This window comes from Tursiops truncatus, chromosome 1 (assembly GCF_011762595.2).
Source record: "Tursiops truncatus isolate mTurTru1 chromosome 1, mTurTru1.mat.Y, whole genome shotgun sequence".
NCBI classification, from domain to species: Eukaryota; Metazoa; Chordata; class Mammalia; order Artiodactyla; family Delphinidae; genus Tursiops; species Tursiops truncatus.
The window spans coordinates 87,371,813-87,387,844 of NC_047034.1; the positions used below are offsets into that span (position 1 = coordinate 87,371,813).

At 57.0% G+C, this 16,032-nt stretch overlaps 2 protein-coding genes across 11 annotated transcripts in view; both read right to left on the reverse strand.

The window, feature by feature from the left end:
* The window catches only part of KCNC4 (potassium voltage-gated channel subfamily C member 4), a 50,177-nt gene extending 48,067 nt beyond the window's left edge, over nt 1–2,110 (reverse strand). For 4 of the 7 annotated variants that reach the window (XR_004527856.2, XM_033862178.2, XM_033862170.2 and 1 more), the window contains exon 1: nt 77–2,109. Coding sequence is in view for 6 of the 7 variants with exons in the window: in XM_033862178.2 (XP_033718069.1) it covers nt 77–745 (669 nt within the window). In the remaining variant the exon portion in view is untranslated. Of the gene's footprint in view, nt 1–76 lie in introns of all 7 variants that reach the window. The other 3 variants (XM_033862175.2, XM_033862165.2, XM_033862157.2) reach the window with 2 other exon arrangements.
* A 9,810-nt stretch (nt 2,111–11,920) lies between these two features.
* Nucleotides 11,921–16,032, reverse strand: part of SLC6A17 (solute carrier family 6 member 17) — a 51,012-nt gene continuing 46,900 nt past the window's right edge. For 2 of the 4 annotated variants that reach the window (XM_033862182.2, XM_073809808.1), the window contains exons 11-12: nt 14,666–14,828; nt 11,921–14,177 (exon numbers count right to left, since the gene is read on the reverse strand). In XM_033862182.2, coding sequence (XP_033718073.1) covers nt 13,809–14,177; nt 14,666–14,828 — 532 coding nt within the window. In that variant the 3' untranslated portion in view covers nt 11,921–13,808. Of the gene's footprint in view, nt 14,178–14,665; nt 14,829–14,874; nt 15,269–15,306; nt 15,342–16,032 lie in introns of those variants that run through there. The other 2 variants (XM_073809819.1, XM_073809816.1) reach the window with 2 other exon arrangements.

Consider the following 16,032-nt stretch of genomic DNA (forward strand, 5'->3'; position numbering starts at 1 on the left):
GGGAATTTGGGAGAGAGGCGGTGGTAAAAGTCGGCCAGTCTCGGTCCGAGAGAAGACCCAGGCTCCTGCCACTCACCCTGGCCGCCCGGGAGGAGTAGGGATCCTCGAAGAGCGCCCACATGCGGGGCTGCCAGCCGCGGCAGCCCCCGGACCCGGCGCCGGGGCCCGCACCTCCCTCGTGGGGCCCCAGGCGCTGCAGGGCCAGCTCCCGCTCATCGTCGCCAGCCTCGTCGCCGGGCCCCGCGCCCCCGCCGCCTCCGTCTGGGCTCTCGAAGATGTCGAGCGCCTCCTCGGCGTCGCGGTGCTGCCGGTAGGTCATCCAGCAGCAGGGCTCCACGTCGGTCTCGTCGATGCCCCAGAAGGTGAGCTCCTCCTCAAACAGAGGCCCGCACACGTCGGCGGGGCAGTGCAGCTTGCCCGTGCGGTAGTAGTTGAGCACGTAAGCAAAGACGCCCGGGTGCCGGTCGAAGAAGAACTCGCAGCCACCGCCGCCGCTGCTGCCTGCACCACCGCCATCGGACGCGGGCCGGCCTCCGCCGTCGGGATCGGCCAGCCAGGCGAGGCGGGTGCCCGGTAGGGTGCGCAGGGTGCTGCGGTAGGTCTCATGTCGCGTGCCGCCCACGTTGATGATGATCTTCTCCGACGCCTCGCCCTTGGCCATCTCCTCCTTCAGACATGTTTTGGACGGAGGCTTGTTCCCCGACTTGCGCCCGCGGTAGGAGGAGACACACACCGAGCTGATCATAAGAAGCGCTGCGGGGCTTCGGCTTGGGGCGGCCGCTGCCCTCCAAACACCCTTCCAGAGGAGGCAGCGTCAGACGGGGGAGGGGGAGGAGACCAGGAGGAGGCAGGAGGCCGCGGCGGCCCCCTCTGCGGCGTGGCCCTGCCCCTGCCTCTCCCCCGGGGCGCGGAGCGGGAGGAGTTGGATTTCTCGCGGGCACAGGTGGTTGCGGTTTGGGCTGGCAGCGCCGGGGAGGGAGGCAGGAGGGGAAAAGGAGAGCCGAGGACCCAAGCGAGGCGCCCGGGAGTCAGGGCTAGCACACACACACTTCCCCCGCTAGCACTGGACACCCAGACGCTCGGGGCCCGGGACACGCCCCCCTGCACCCCCCAACAGACGGGGAAGCGCACTGTCCAGGCGCACTGCGCGCGCTCACACTCACACGGGCCACCCTCTGGCTCCCAGTCCGCGCCGAGACCCGGGAGCTGCGGCGGCGGCGGCGGAAGCAACGCAGCAGCAACAAGTCCTCCAAGCGGCTGCCGGGGCTGGGCCGGCGCTCTCACGGCAGCCGGAGCTCCGCGGGCCCGGGCTGCGTGCGGTCAACACAAGGCGGCGGCGGCGGCATGTGGCCTCTTCCCCCCATTCATAAATCCAGCGCAGGGCACGGATGGCGGGCGGGGCGGAGCGGAACGCGGCGTTCGGGCGGGCGGGTGCTGCGCAGAGCGAGGCGGCACAAGGAAAACAAGCGCGCCCGCAGGAGCGAGCCTCTGGTCCTGCGTCCGCGGCTCGACAGCGGCGGGGAGCTGCGCTGCGCTGGGCGCTGCGCTGCGGGGGCCGTGCCGGGGCGGGGGGGCCTCGGACGGGGCGTCCTGCGCGGCGCCGAGCTTGGGGGCGGGGCAGCTCCCGGGAGCAGGGCTCTGGGCACTGCGAAGGAGTCTCCCGGGCGGTGGCCGAGCGGCCAAGGACACCTGCAGGCTTCCTGGGCTGCGACAAGCGGGAGCCTCAGCGCAGCGCCCCGGCGCCTGGCTCCTGCGATCTGGCGGGGCTGAGAGCCACGCCATCCACGCGTCTACCCATCTCCGGGAGGGGCGCTGGCCTTGGCCCGCAGCAGGGGGCGGGCGAGAGGTGGCCTAGGGTCGGGGGTTGCCTCCACGCCGGTGGGCTGCGGCTCTGGGCGCTCTCCGTCTCCCTCCGGCGTTGGTAGCGGACGCCGCTCTCTGCTGGCGCCTTTTCCTCCCGGCGCCGCCTCGCCCGGGTGCGCCCTCCGCGGAGCGGAGTGGGCGGGGCGTGGCGTGGGGCCGACCCGGCTCGCTGCAGGGCCCCGGCGGCCGAGCTCTGCCTTCCCCCGCGGAGTCGAGCGGAGCCAAGCTAAGCCAGGCGCGTAACCCCCTCGCCGCCTGCACGCCTTGCGCGCCTCCGCCGCCGTTCCCCTCCCGCCCCCTTCGGCCCGGCTCCCCGCCTCCCCCGAGCCCGGAGCTCCTCCCACTGCAGTCCGGCTGCCACCTAAGCGCTCTCGACCCCTGACCTCTGACCTGCTCCCGCCCCTTCTGGCAGCTCCTGTTGCCTCGTCCCCACCAAGCTGATCGCTTTGTTGCTGGTTAATTGTGGCTGACTGGAGGCCGGGGAAGAAAGAGCGGAGAGACAGTGTCGCTAGGAGGAGGCTGCCCCCTCCTCCCCCAGACACTGTGTTAGGGCCTCCTGACGACTCCGCCCCCAACTGGGCCCAAGATCCCCGTGGTCTCTATGCTTGCGGCCTCTGTCACAGTCACCGAAGCCCCCGCGGTGGAATAAGGGACCCGGCGGTCTTGGGCAGAGAAGCATCTCCTGGTTTAGGCGGGCGGAAGGAAACCGTAGCCTTGGCGCTGTTATGGGTGTGGGGCAGGTTGCCCTGAAAGATCATTAGGTTAAAGCCGTGGCTTATTAGGGAGCCACGGCTTAATAGGCTTAATAGGTTGCTATTAGGGAGCAACCTCCTGGTTCTACTGTTTCACTCACTGCAAGCTGACTTTGCCCTTTTCCTGTCTCATCTCCCCTCTCTGACCCTGAGCTCTTCCAGTCCGGACTGCTTTTTCACCTTAATAGCTCCCACAGTGCCTGCCTCTGAGAACCTGTTTGCTAAGTGATTGAGAAGCTGCTGTACCCAAAACATTAGGCACTAGCCCGACTTCATTGGCCTCATCCCAAGAGCAATGTCCAGATTCATTTTTTTAATTTGTTTTTAAGTCCAGACCTCTTCCACATCTTTAAATTAATCCTCTTTGTTTTTAATTAAAAACAAATTTTTTTTTTACAGTTTCAGGCAAGCCTCCATGTCTGTCCAGATCACCGTAAGAAGGATTTTAAAGCAGAAATGCAAGGTGATTAACACACCTTCCCTGGACACCTGTGCATCATCAGTTTTCCAGATCAGGCAGTACCTGGCTATATTGGGAGAAATAAGACAGGGCCTTGGGGGTGCTCTGAGGAGAGGTTAGAATAGAAGCCCAGTACAAATATGGGGAATTCTTATAAGCAAAATCTTGTCATTAATGAAGTCAGAAAACCAAAATAATGATGACGATCTGTGATCTGTACTAACATGCAGAAGAGGTAAATAGCGTCCTGACCTGTAGTCAGAAACGCTCATTCGCTGGTACCCATTTTGTGTCCAGTCTCCCTACCCCTTGGGCCTGATGTCTGCATTTCAGAGTTTAGCTGGCTTTGAGTTTGCTGCAATAGAAAACAGATCTCCCACTTGTGACTGGGAAGAGAAGACCCAGGACTGTCCAGAAGCTGGAGTGAGGAAGGAAGGACCACAGCACGGTTATTAAAGAATTGACTGTAATGAATAGCTTTAAAGCCCCATCTGGTTGTGTCCTGGCAAACTCCCTTGGGGTCTCTCCCCCACTTTCCATTCTTCAGGCTGGCTGAACTCAGTCATTCCAAGAAAAGGGAGAGGTTGGTGGGGGTGGGTGGGAGAAGTGAAAAATACCATCCCAGCATCCCGCTCCTAAGTCATTTGTTCATTCAGTAAATATTTCTTGAGTACCTACTATGTGCCAGAAGCTGTTCCAGGCCCTGAAAATCAACAAACAAAACAGAGCCCCTCCAACCTTGCCCTGGTAAATCTCCACCCTCTTGGTGCTTTCACTCTGTGCTGTTTGTAGATGGTGAGAAGCATGTGGGGAGATAAGTGGAGGGAGAAAACTGCCAGAGAAAAAGGAGGACTGATCAGGAGGTCAGAAAGCTGGGGTCGGAGTAGGGGAACCCAGGAAGAGTCACTGAAAACAGAGGGCCCAGCCTGGGAGAGGCAGCGGGGTGAAAGTGCACTGGGTGGGAGGCCCCTGACTCAGCACACTGCCCGGATCCTGGAGAAGGGAACTCAGCCAGGCCAGAGGCCTCCAGAGAAGACCTCACCACTTGCTGAAGGCTTTATCCTGGAGCTCTGGGCTAACCTGTTACCTGGGCCTCTGTGGAATTTTCTGGAGGATTCAGCATGCCGCAGCTGGCCTCATAGGGCTTGTCTCCATCAATTCTGTATGTATGAGGTCCTGCTATTTCCGAAAAGCTCAGAACCCAGGAAGGAGAGAGCCCCCCCCCCCCCCGCACCAGACTGCCATGTGACAACCTACTGTGGATGGGTGGGTGCTGCCCCCTGGTGGTGCTAGGAGACCCTGCTCCAGACCTCACTGGGCTGCTGTCTTGGGAGAAAATGGGGCTGATAGGCTTCCGGTCAATTCCAGGACCTCAGGTACCTTTTCCATCTGGGACTTGGCCTGATCTCTCCCTTTTCATTTCTTCCAAGATCTTGATGACCAACAGGCTTAAGCAAGACCACGAAGCAGTCACAGCTGGAAATTCCGAATTCCACAAACTTCTCTCCCTTTTCTCCACTTTCCTCCTCTGGATGCCCAGGTTTCTTCCAGCTGTCTGGAAAGAACATCCATCTGGGAGCCAGTTCATGCTGAAGCGTCAGTCACAGTGGGTTTTCCTCAACAGGAATAAAGGTATAGCAAAGAAAAGGAAGAGAGCAATGTTTGATCCCAGAGTGGAACGGATGGGGGCTCTGTCTAGCCTTTCCAGAGCCCCCTCATATGAGGCCCTTGCTCTCTGAGAGCTGAGGCTGATCTGGCCAGTGGGAGGCTTGAGAGCCTGACGTCAAAGCCATTTACCCTTCCTGTTTGCCCACTGGGAGCTTGGTGTGGGGCTCAGCCACTTAGAGGTGACAGAAGCTAGCCAATTTCCTCTCCATTTTTCTTCTGTGGACTCTGCTTGTTTTGAGGGGCTCCAGGCCTAGGAGCAGGCCCAATGGCTGCCCAGGCAAAGTCCTAGCCATTGATACTCACACCTCCCCCTTTTGGTATTCCAGCTCCTGCCAAGAACCAAACCCTCTTCCCTCAGGTCCGGGTCAAGGAGCCAGCATCCTTTCCCAGCCTTCCCTGCTTCCCAGACTGGTTAATTGAATTGCTTTATCAGTCATCATCTTTGGGGCAGAGGGTGATAGAGCTTTTCCCCTCATGGAGAGAGAGCAGGGAGGATGAGAGGAGGCTGAAACCTCCCATGTGCTTATCACTTCACTTTATCCTGCCTCCCACCCCCACCCCCAGGCAGCCTGTGGAGACTTGCAGTCTCCAAATCAAATGCTGAGAGCCTTCCCATGAGGGGTCTGGGAAGAACCCAGACACAGAGGACAGCCCACGGGGCCTTGCAGAGGTCAGCTAGAAGGGCTCGGCACAAGGGACGCAGGTAGGGCTGAGTTGCTGTGAAAATCCTCGTGAAGGTGTATTTGGGGCTCTTGGGGAACACCAGAGATGGACTTTGATGGCCCAACTCTTAAAGGGAAATGACCAGAAGGGTACAGGCTACAAGCTCAGGACTGGCCAGGACTCAGAGCCCCATAAACCATGGACTTGGAGTCAAAGGGCTAGAAGGGACCTGACTGTCAGCTCACAAGCACATTCTCCTTGACAGATTCCAGCCCTATGGAGCCGCAGTGAGTGCTGGGAGACTGAGCTGGGCCTGGGCTTGGGCCAAGGGTCAAGAAGGATATTGGGCCCACATGGCCTCTGAATGTAGCACAGTGTTCATGGGATCACAGGATCAGGGCAGCTAAGGGGACCCCCAGAGCCCTCCTGGCTCAAGGCTGCTGAGATAGAGACCCAGGCCAGGTGCAGAGAGTGGGAGCACGCGTGCACACACGGTAGCTCAGGGCCCAGCTGGCAAGACTCCTTGACACTCAGTGCTTCTCCATCTAAAAAAGTACAGCTTCCTCCCACCTGGGCTAAATTCCAGCAAAACTGGCTTATTCCATTAGAGTGGTTAATTAGTCCTGATGGGTCCGGTCCCCTCCAGCGGTGTCCCAGGGAAAGGAAAGCAGTTGTCTGGAGAGGGAGACCAAAGTCTGGCTCCTCTTGGATACTCACGAAGCCCAGGGATTCTTCCCTGCTTGGGGCAGCCCTGGGAAGAACAGACAGACCCAGAAGCCAGCCAGCTCCGACCCAGGGAGCCCCAGGGTGGAGCTCTGCTCTACAGCTGGCACCGTGGCTCGCTTGGAGTAATCCTAATAACGGTTGGGTGGTTGTTGAGCGACACACATGGTCTTCTCCCCATTTCCCAGGGTTTCCTCCCATGTAAGACCATGTAAGTAAACGCAGCAGTGTGCCTGGCTCCGGTGAGTGTGACAGTGACAGGACATGCCAAGTCAGATTATTACTGCTTCTACAAGGCAGTAGAAGTACGAGGCAAGAGACCCCTGCCTGACCTCCTTTGTATATTCCCAGTGCTTAGCACAGTCCTAGGCACTCAGAACACTTGGTTTATACTTGATGCATGGAATCAATGAGGCAGTGGGGTGAGGGTGGGATGAGGGTGGGAGAAGGTGGGAGCCCTCCCTGTCAGCATCTTGCTCTACTGGAGGGTGCACTGGATTGGGAGAAACCCAGTCTTTGACCCCAATTTTGCCCCCGCTTGGTTGACGCTCAGATCGCTTCCAGCCCTTTGACTCCAACGCCGTGGTGTATGAGGCTCTGAGTTTCCCATCTCTGGGCCGGTTTCTCCAACTATTCTGCGAGGAGGCTGGGCCAGATATGCACTAAGGTTTATATTCCGGTTACTGTCGCTATGAAACAAGTTACCCGAACTTCGTGGTATAAATCCAACAAGTGCTGTATTTTGCTCATGATTTTATGGGTCAGAAGTTAGGAAGGGCTGTCAGACAGTCCTTGCTTAGAGTTCTTCACGCAGCTGCAGGCAGATGTCAGCCGGGGCTGCAGACGTCTGAAGCTCAGCTGGGCTGAATGTTCACCGTGGTGTGTGCATGTGGCTGGCAGTTAACGCTGGCTGCTGGCTGGGAGCTTGGCTGAAGCTGTCAGTGGTACACCTGCAAACACTCGGCCTCTCTGGCACAGGCTAGTCTCAGGGTAGTTGTACTTCTTAGATGGTGGCTGGGTTTCCCCAGAACTCCCAACAGAAGTGGCATGACCAATTCTAATCTAGCCTCAGAAGTCACATAGCATTATTTCTGCCATACTCTGTTGGTCAAAGGAAGGTTTTGCTCACCCAGATTCCAGGGGAGGAGCATGGACTCCATTCCCTTGAAGTGTTAAAGAATTTGGGGCCTTTTTTTAAAAATGCCTCCGTATCCCTATGGTCTGTAGAATCCTTCTCCTCTAGCCCAAGGCCCTGTGGCTGGAGCTGGCTCAATCTGTGTAGCTGTTTATGCCTGTTTGTTGGGGGGAGCATGATGGTGTGAGGGATTGGGGAGACACCCACACTTCTGATACTCCCTTTCCTTAAAACAGTGCCTTCTCTCCCCTCCTTCCTTGGCTTCTTTGCGTTTTAGGCTTTCAAACTAGCTCTGGGAGAATGACTCACTGCAAGGGTGATGGGGCCCCCAGAATGAAGCAGGCCCCATGGACTTACTCCAGTTGCAAGAAGGAAGGAAACTAATATTTAATGAGCACCTATTATATTCCAGTTTGGAAAGAATTCTATACTGGATTCCAGTAGGTTTTCCAGAAAGAGTTCATTTTTTCCTCCCAACATCTCTGCAAGGAAGCGTTGTTATTGTCATTCTCCCTATAGAAAGTGGAGGTTCAGAGGGTTCAGGGACTTGCCCCAGGTCATAGGGTTGGTGATAGAGTCATGATTCAAACCTACTTCATGCTACCTGCCCCGGGCAAGCATGCGTCAAAAGAAGTTGTCTCCGGGGCTTCCCTGGTGGCGCAGTGGTTGAGAGTCCGCCTGCCGATGCAGGGGACACAGGGTTCGTGCCCCGGTCCAGGAAGATCCCACATGCCATGGAGCGGCTGGGCCCGTGAGCCATGGCCGCTGAGCCTGCGCGTCCGGAGCCTGTGCTCCGCAACGGGAGAGGCCACAACAGAGAGAGGCCCGCGTACCGCGAAAAAAAAAAAAAAAAAGTTGTCTCCCATGCCCCCCTCACGCCCTCCTCTTCCTCCCTGTCTGCTCTCTATACCCAGGGCCCAAGCTCAGCCATTCACTTCCCCATCAGAACTTAGCTGTTTGTGCCCCACTCAGGCACCAGTGACTGAAGATCTCTGGCACCCTGGAATAGGCCTGTTTCATGGGCAGCCACAAATTCTTTGGCCCCTTTCCCATCAACAAGCGGGATCTGTACGTCCTCCCATTAACTCTGGCCAGATGCTGTGACCCACAGAATATGACAGAAGTGTCACTATGCCATTTTCCAGGCCCAGAGGCCTTAAGAAATTGACAGCTTCCATCTCCATCTCTTGAATCGATCTCTCTGGGCACCTTGAGCCATCACAGACAAGTCTGGCCGCCCAGAGATGAACTGTGCTGTGGAATCCAGTTGTAGATGCTCATCTGGAGACAGTCTGAGCCCAGGCTACCAGCTGTTCTCACTGAGGTGCCAGCCATTTGAATGAATGTGAGCGAGGCTGCCTTGGACCCTCCAGACCAGCTCATCTGCCGGTTGAATACCACTGAGTGACCTCAACTGCCACTAGAAGAGCCACTCAGACAAGCCATACCTGAATTCCTCACCCCCAAAATCATGAGATATAATAGAACGGTTGTTTCAAGCCACTAAGCTTTGGAGTAACTTGATACACAGCAACGTGGCACTATCTCATTCAATCCATTCGTTATACCTATCTTACAGACTAGGAAATTTAAGTTCAGAGGGGTTAAATAACTTGCCCTAGGTCTTTCAGGAAGCAGGAAGCCTAGCTGGCATTTGAACTTGAACTTGAGAAGTCTGACTCCATAACTCCCTCAAACCCAAGCATTTGTGATATCGCTTTTTAGTGGATCTATGTGTCCTTCCTGGCAGGAGCGTTGGCGTTTCAACCCAAAACATTACCTTTAAACAAATAATTGGATTCATTTTCAAGGAGTGATATTTTTAGCACCAAGACATTCCCTGTTTAAGAGATATATGGGGAGATTTGAAGATGGGGGGGCGGGGGAGGAGGGGTCCCCTTCCCCAAACTCAGGACAGTGAGCGCTGCTGATTTATTTATCTTTGTGTATCCATAGCTGGCACAGAGCTTGTTCATGGTGGATACTTAATAAATGTTTGTTCAAGAATAAATTAGCCCACAAAAGAATAAGTGATGGAGTTGGACTAGACGGGTAAGTGGACCAAGACCTGGAGAGAAAGGTTTTCCTGCCATCTGGTGGCTATTCCTGGAACAACACTTTCTTCTCTGTGGCAGGAGAAGGAAATGGAACGTTCCTTGGGGGACTTTGGCGGTGTCAGGTATCAGGTAGCACCATTCTAGACTGGAGTAGTGCCGTGTGGTGGGGCCTCCCCCAGGATCCATACTTCTTGTCTCTTCCAGTGTCTGTGCTCCTGGAGGGTAAGCAAAGAAGTAGTGCTTCCCTACCCCCAGGTCATTCTGTTCTCCAGAGCTAAGCGTTCAGTAGGTGCTCAATAAATACTTGAGACTGAAATTTGTGAAAATAGGCAATGAACAGTCTCATATTTCACCTTTACCTTCTACTGAAGTTTGCAAAAAAGATAGCTACCTTGAAGAGAGGGGCCGTTCTCCCAGAACTTAAGTGGCCTGCTCCTGGCAAACCCTCAAGTCCCCAGCCATCCCCCACCTCAGTCTCAGGCCTCTGGACACTGGCGTCTTCCCACCCTCAGCCCCTCCCACCTCCCCCCTTGCAGAACTGACAGGCCTAGATGGCTGTCTTCCTGGCAGTAAGACAGGGTCGGAATTTTCCCTACGAGGTCCCGTACACGGACACAAAACACCATCCTCACATCAGACGAAGCCTCATTTGCCTCATCTGGAAAAACTTGGACAACAGCACATCTCCCTCAGAGAGCTGTTGCTCTGTGACCACACGAGCTTAGATGTGTGAAGTACTTGGAATCCGTAAGGCTTCCTACCAGTGTATGCGGTTACCTGTCCTGGACAATTCCTAGGAAAATAAACACATGCCCCTCTTCATCCTCCTCAGCCAGACAGCCAGACAGCCAGGCAGCCCCAAAAGTCCCACAGCGGTCCTCACCAACCCACCCCATCCAGGCTTTCAACCCAAAGCCGCCCTTGGGATCCGCAGCCTCTCCTATCCCCTCTCCCTGATCCCAGAGCAGGTCAGAAAGGCAAGAGGGGTTTGGTAAGAACAGACACTTTATTGTACACCATGGGGGGTGTAGAGAGGAAGGAGGGGCTCCAGGGGTGACAAAGCCTCATCCCCTCCCCTGGGCTGAGTGGTCTGGACCCAGGGCTCTGACCAGCATGGGGCACGTGGACTAGAATTTTTCTGAACTTGCACCAGAACCGAAAGTGACACCTGGCATGTGTGCATAGGATGAGAAGGGACGCTGGGCCCTTCTCCCCCATCCCCAGTCATTAGGCTCCGGTGAAGGGGCAGCAGGCCCCCCCAGTTTGGGGGCCTGGTGGGCGCTCAGGGAGTCGGGTGCGTCCCAACATGTACTCCAGTGGGAGGGGGGAGGTGCAGCTGTGAAGAAGCTAGAGGGCAGCCCCCTCCCCATACTAGTGCAGGCCTGCGTGGGCCTGGGACCACACAGCTTCTGGCCCCCAGCCTCACGGCCCGTAGGCTGAGTCAGGAGGGCCTCTCCTAGCACTAGTCCCCACGGACTTTTTGCTCGAGGGCAAAAGCCAACCTGGCTGGCATCAACCTCTGTGCCCACCCGTCCACCCATCTGGGCCTCAGGCTTCACGTTGCCTCAGTGGAGTGGGCTCCCTGGGCAAGAAGCTGGTGACTGGGGCTGGAGGGCGGGCAGAGGCAGGACCAGCCACCAGGGACTCTTTCAGGTACACCCCTGGCCTGCCCTGCTCTGCCCTGGAGTCTGCTCTGTCCCCTGTGGGCACTGCATGGACAGCACCGAAGTCAGTGGGGTGGGGACCCTGTGCTGGAACATAGGGCCTGCCCCTCTCTGGCCATGTCCTGCTCCTCCAGGGAATCTGGGGCTGGATCTCTCTCCGTCAGATGCCCTACCTGCTCTCGACCCCATCGGCCCCATCCACTCCCAGCTCCCCTGAGGAGTGAGCAGAGGTGTGTGTGTGTGTCAGAAGCACAGGGGAGGGGCGGCTGTTCCCCCTGAACACGGTCAGGGATGTCTCAAGGACAAACACAGGACAGAGGCGCGGTGAGATGACGCCCTCTTGGGGTCTCACCATCTTAAGGAACCCAGCACTTTCCCCGGAGCTGAAGACATTGTGTCTCCAGTGGGCACAGAGAGAAAATAAAATAAATGTGGGGACTTCTCCCACTCCCCTAAGATGCCTCATTCCCTGTTTCTGGCAAGCCCAATGGGGGGAAGGCAGCGAGTCACCAGTGAGAGGCATGTGCCTGTCCCAGGACGCGGGTTTCCCACGGAACCCTGCCCTGAGGCCTCGCCTGACGGAGCTGAGAGGAGAAGGAGGTGGCAGGAGGGCAGCGTGGCCTTCAGGAACGTGGTGAACACGGGGATCACAAGTCAGCACCCTATGCGCACCCACACCCACATACGTGTGCGTGCACACACACACGCACACACCAAGCTCGGGGCCCTACGTCTAACGGCAGAGATGCAGCAGGACAGGGCCCGGCCTACGGCAGCCGGCTACGAGCACTACCCAGCCCACGAGGACCAAGCTGACGGCCCCAGCTCAGCCGCCCTGTCACAGGCTGGCGTGATGGGGCCTGGTCCAGCCACACGCTACAAAATTAAAAATATATCAAATATACAATGAAAATAGATCTTTACAGCACTGAGGATGAAAATAGTCCACCAGCCACAGTATAATATTGGGTTTGTCATTTAACAGCATTTACACCCACATGTACAGATTGAATATACAATAGAAATAGAATATATAGAGTATATATAGTAGTGTCTCTCCTGGGGCCTTGCTTTTCCTGTTGCTATTTCTGCTTGGGATTAGGCACAGGGCCAGGTAGGAGGTGCTGTCAGGTGAGGGGGCCTAAGGCGTGATGTGGTGTCCCAGAAGCTCATGTCTTTGTGGAGATGTGGGTCTCCCCCTCCCCCCACACACTCAGGAAGGATGGGTGGGGCTGAGAGGGCTGGAAATGGGAGCACGTGTGGGAGGAGGACGAGGAACGGAGGTGGCGAGTGGACCCCAAGGGGGGCGGGGAAAACCAAGGGACTAAGGGGTGGAAGAGGGACCCCTGGGCCTAGTGTGTCCCTCCCAGGGTTGAGAGCAGTCAGGGGCACAAGAGTGACTCAGGACCCTTTGTGAAGGAGCCAGGCCTGCCCCTGCCCTGCCCACTGCAGCTCGCAAAGATGGAGGTTTGCTGTCCCAGCCAGTCTTCCTTCCTCCCCACCCCTCCTTCCTTCCATTCACCCATCCTTGCATCCTTTCATCAGTCCATTCATCTCTCTGCAGACTTCTGACCTCCAATCAGGTTCCAATCCTCTTAGCCTGCACTCCGAGGGCGGCCCTCTTCCGGGGGAGGCAAAGGTAAGCGTGGGTGGGGTGCCGCAGGGCTGGGCCCCAGGACAGAGGCCCGGCCCTCCCCCTGGGCAGCTTCCAGTGGCCACAGCATGGCCTGTGCCCCCCACACCCCGCCACGGGCCGGGCGGCTTGGGAAAGGTTTCCGAGGTGTCCACACATGACGTGCACACCGGGTGGCTGTGCTTGTACAAGGAGAGAGGCGGCGGCCCAAAGGGGCAGTGAAATTATCTCCTTCCCAGGTGTGAGCCCCTGAACTCCAGGGACTGCCGCTCCAGGGCAGAAGCTGCCGCTAGCGAGAAAGTCGGGCCCCTGGCGAGAGGGGAGGGGGTGTGCTTCACAGCTGTGCTCCAAACCATCTGACTTGTGCTGTGAGCCATCAGGTGTGCTCTAGAGACCTCTCCTCTCTCGAGGACAGAGGCAGAGGCCACGACTCTGGGCTCCCGGATGGGAGTGTGGGGAGAGGGCAGGCTAAGCTCTAATGGAAGTGGGAAAGGCTCTGGGGCCAGTCACTGCCCTACCAGGCAGGATGCAGGAGGACACCCCCCCACCCCAGGCAGGGCCAAGAACACTGGAGGGTCCACCTTGAGCCTGGGGCCAAGGAGCCCCCTCATCCCACCACCCCCGCTGCCAAGGCTCATGCTCTAAACCAGAGGGCACCGTCTGCCTCACCAAACAGAACTTGGGGATTTCTGCAGACTCCATCCCAAAGTCTAAGCCCTGAGTCCTGGCACCTCTGCCCCATCTCCAACCTTAAACTGGGCACCTCTGGAAAGGGACACCCCCCCCAACCCATCCCTGAGCCACCACCACTACCTGGCAGCACAGACCTAAGGGACTCCGAGACCTAAGAACTGCAGGAGAGAGGGAGTGTGGAGTGACCCCTGGAGTGGCCACTTGGAGTCTCCCCTGTGCTGGGAATCGGGACATCTGGGCGGTTCCAGTAACTCAGCGGTAGTTTGGTAAGGGGATCTCTGAAGGTTAGCTGGGTTGGGGGCCTAGACTGAGGGACAGAGCTTCTCCCAGCCCCCACTCAGATCTAGGAAGCAGAAGTCGGCTGGGACTGGGGTGGAGGATGAGGCAGGGCAGAGCCCCTCCCCTTGGGCAGAGGGCCTGGCCTGGAAGGAAAAGCCAGGCTGGGACACGTGGGCTGGCTGGGTGTGGGAGGCGAGGCGGGCAGGGCGGGGCCGTGGTCACAGCTCCGACTCAGGGGTGCTGGCCAGGAGGTAGCCACTCCCATAGCGTCCATTGGGGTTGCCACTGGTCTCCAGGGGCGATGTGCTGCCGGGCCCCAGGTAGGAGCGGTGAGTGGGCATGGGGGAGGGCGCCTCGCTGGGCACCTTGCTGAGGATGAAGCGGGTCTCGTCGTTCTCCTCCAGGTTGGAGATGTCCTTCATCATGCGGCCCTTCTTGTAGGACACGGAGAGGGTGTTGGAGCCGTCGGAGAGCAGGTGGAAGTGCCGCAGAACGAACACCACAGGGATGGGCAGGACAGCCACGACGATGAGCGTGATCAGGAGAGCCATGGCCCAGTTAGGGAAATACAGGTAGCGCTCGGCAGCCTAGGGGTGGACACGGGTGAGGGCTGCTGCCCGCCCTGCCGCAGCCTCCCCCTCTCAGACTCCAGGACAACTTCCCCGCCGCACTCATCCTGGCCAGGCACTGGCAGAGATGGGGTTCATCAGGGGCTGCTCCTTGGGGGAGCTGGTCCCCTTGGCTAAGGGCCTGAGCCTCCCTGGGTCTCAGTTTCTGCACTTGTAAAAAGTTGGGGTGGTTCCACTCCATGGACTCCACAGGGAGAGAAAACATGGGTTAGAAAGACTGGACAAGTGCGTTCACCTTTCTGACCCTCAGTTTCCCCATCTGTGTGACAGCGATAACACCACCTCTCTCTTTGGGTTGTTGTAAAGGTTACAGATCAGCTGTGCAAAGCCTCTGGCAGGGTCTGGCACCGAGTAGTTGCCCTATAAGGGGTTATCTCTACCACCTGTGGCATTAAAGGCCTGGGAAGATGCCAATGGCCCTGGGGTTTCAGGCCCCCGCCTCTCACCTCCTCCTTGATCCAGGCGCTGTAGCCCGGGGGCGTGACCCCCAGCTGGATGATGCTGGCCGTGGTGAGCACAGCCATGCACAGTGGAGACACGAACTTCCACATGTAGAAATAGAAGCGGTAGGGCTGGAAGCCCAGCATCTCCGTCAGCTCCTGCATGAACCTGCCAAGCACAGCGCAGGGTCCAGAAATTGGCACCCTCACTATGCCGGCACATACCCCCCAGCCACCGCCTCCAGGAAGCCTTCACTGACCAGTCCCTCCCTCCCAGGCTATTACACTCTTTGCATTCAATACATTATTCTGTGGCCCCACTGGCCTCTGAAAAGGCTCTGTTGTCCTCCCCTAACTTCCTCTGACTATGTCACGTCACACCTCACTCAGGGATATGATACAGCCCACAGGACACGCCCTGGGCAGGCGGACAGGCTCCAGAGGGCTTTGCTGGGCACCCAGCCCACCTGGTGCTGGCCTGGCTCTAGACTCCCCCTGCTGGAAGAGAGGTAGAAGTGCACATTCCTAGTGTCCAAAGGCAGAAGGTCGTCCTGACTCAGGGATGCCTAACCACTGGGCATGTGGGTGAAATTCCGGGAGGCTGGCAGGCTGTGTACATGAATGGCATTAAAAAAAATCATCTTTACCTCAGTAACACCTAGCTGAAATCTTGCATTTCTTTCTGTTATAAGTGCAAGCAACAACAGTAGTATTAAGAGTACCCAAGATGCTGTAAGCAATTGATTAAATCACAGATATTTCCCTATCACATTACAATTGAGATACCGACAAACATCATTTAGGCTCGTCACTGCTTTGAAATTACCATTGTTATTAGACCCACAGCTAGATCTTGTAACTTAATGCAGTAAAAATAAAGTACATGTATATTACTGTATCACAGATTTTAAACATTATTTTGCTAATTTTCAATATAACTAGTTTCCTATATAATCTTATATATTTTATCTTGTGCATTAAAAAATAACAGTCTGAGAAGGGGTACGGGGCTTCACCAGACTGCAGAAGAGCGAGAGCCTTTCCAGCAGCATGTTCTAACCCCGGCTCACAGGGTCGCTCTCTGTCTTATCAGCCCGTTCCCTCCTGCACTCTCCTAGGAAGTAGATGGCTGTAGCAGGGCCTGTGAGAGTCTGATTCTGAGACCAGGTCTAGACATCGGGGTGGGTCAGGCTGAGTGGCTTAGAGGAGCCCCGGGCGTTGCTGAGTGAGTGAAAGGACTTCCTGGGGACACAGATTTGTCCTGAAATGAGGAATGAGGCCAGGGGCTGACAGTGTGTATAGGTTTCCCTGAGGCTCAGGCTACGAGACCCAATCCTTTCATATTGCTGAATTCTCTTACCCCCACCCAACCC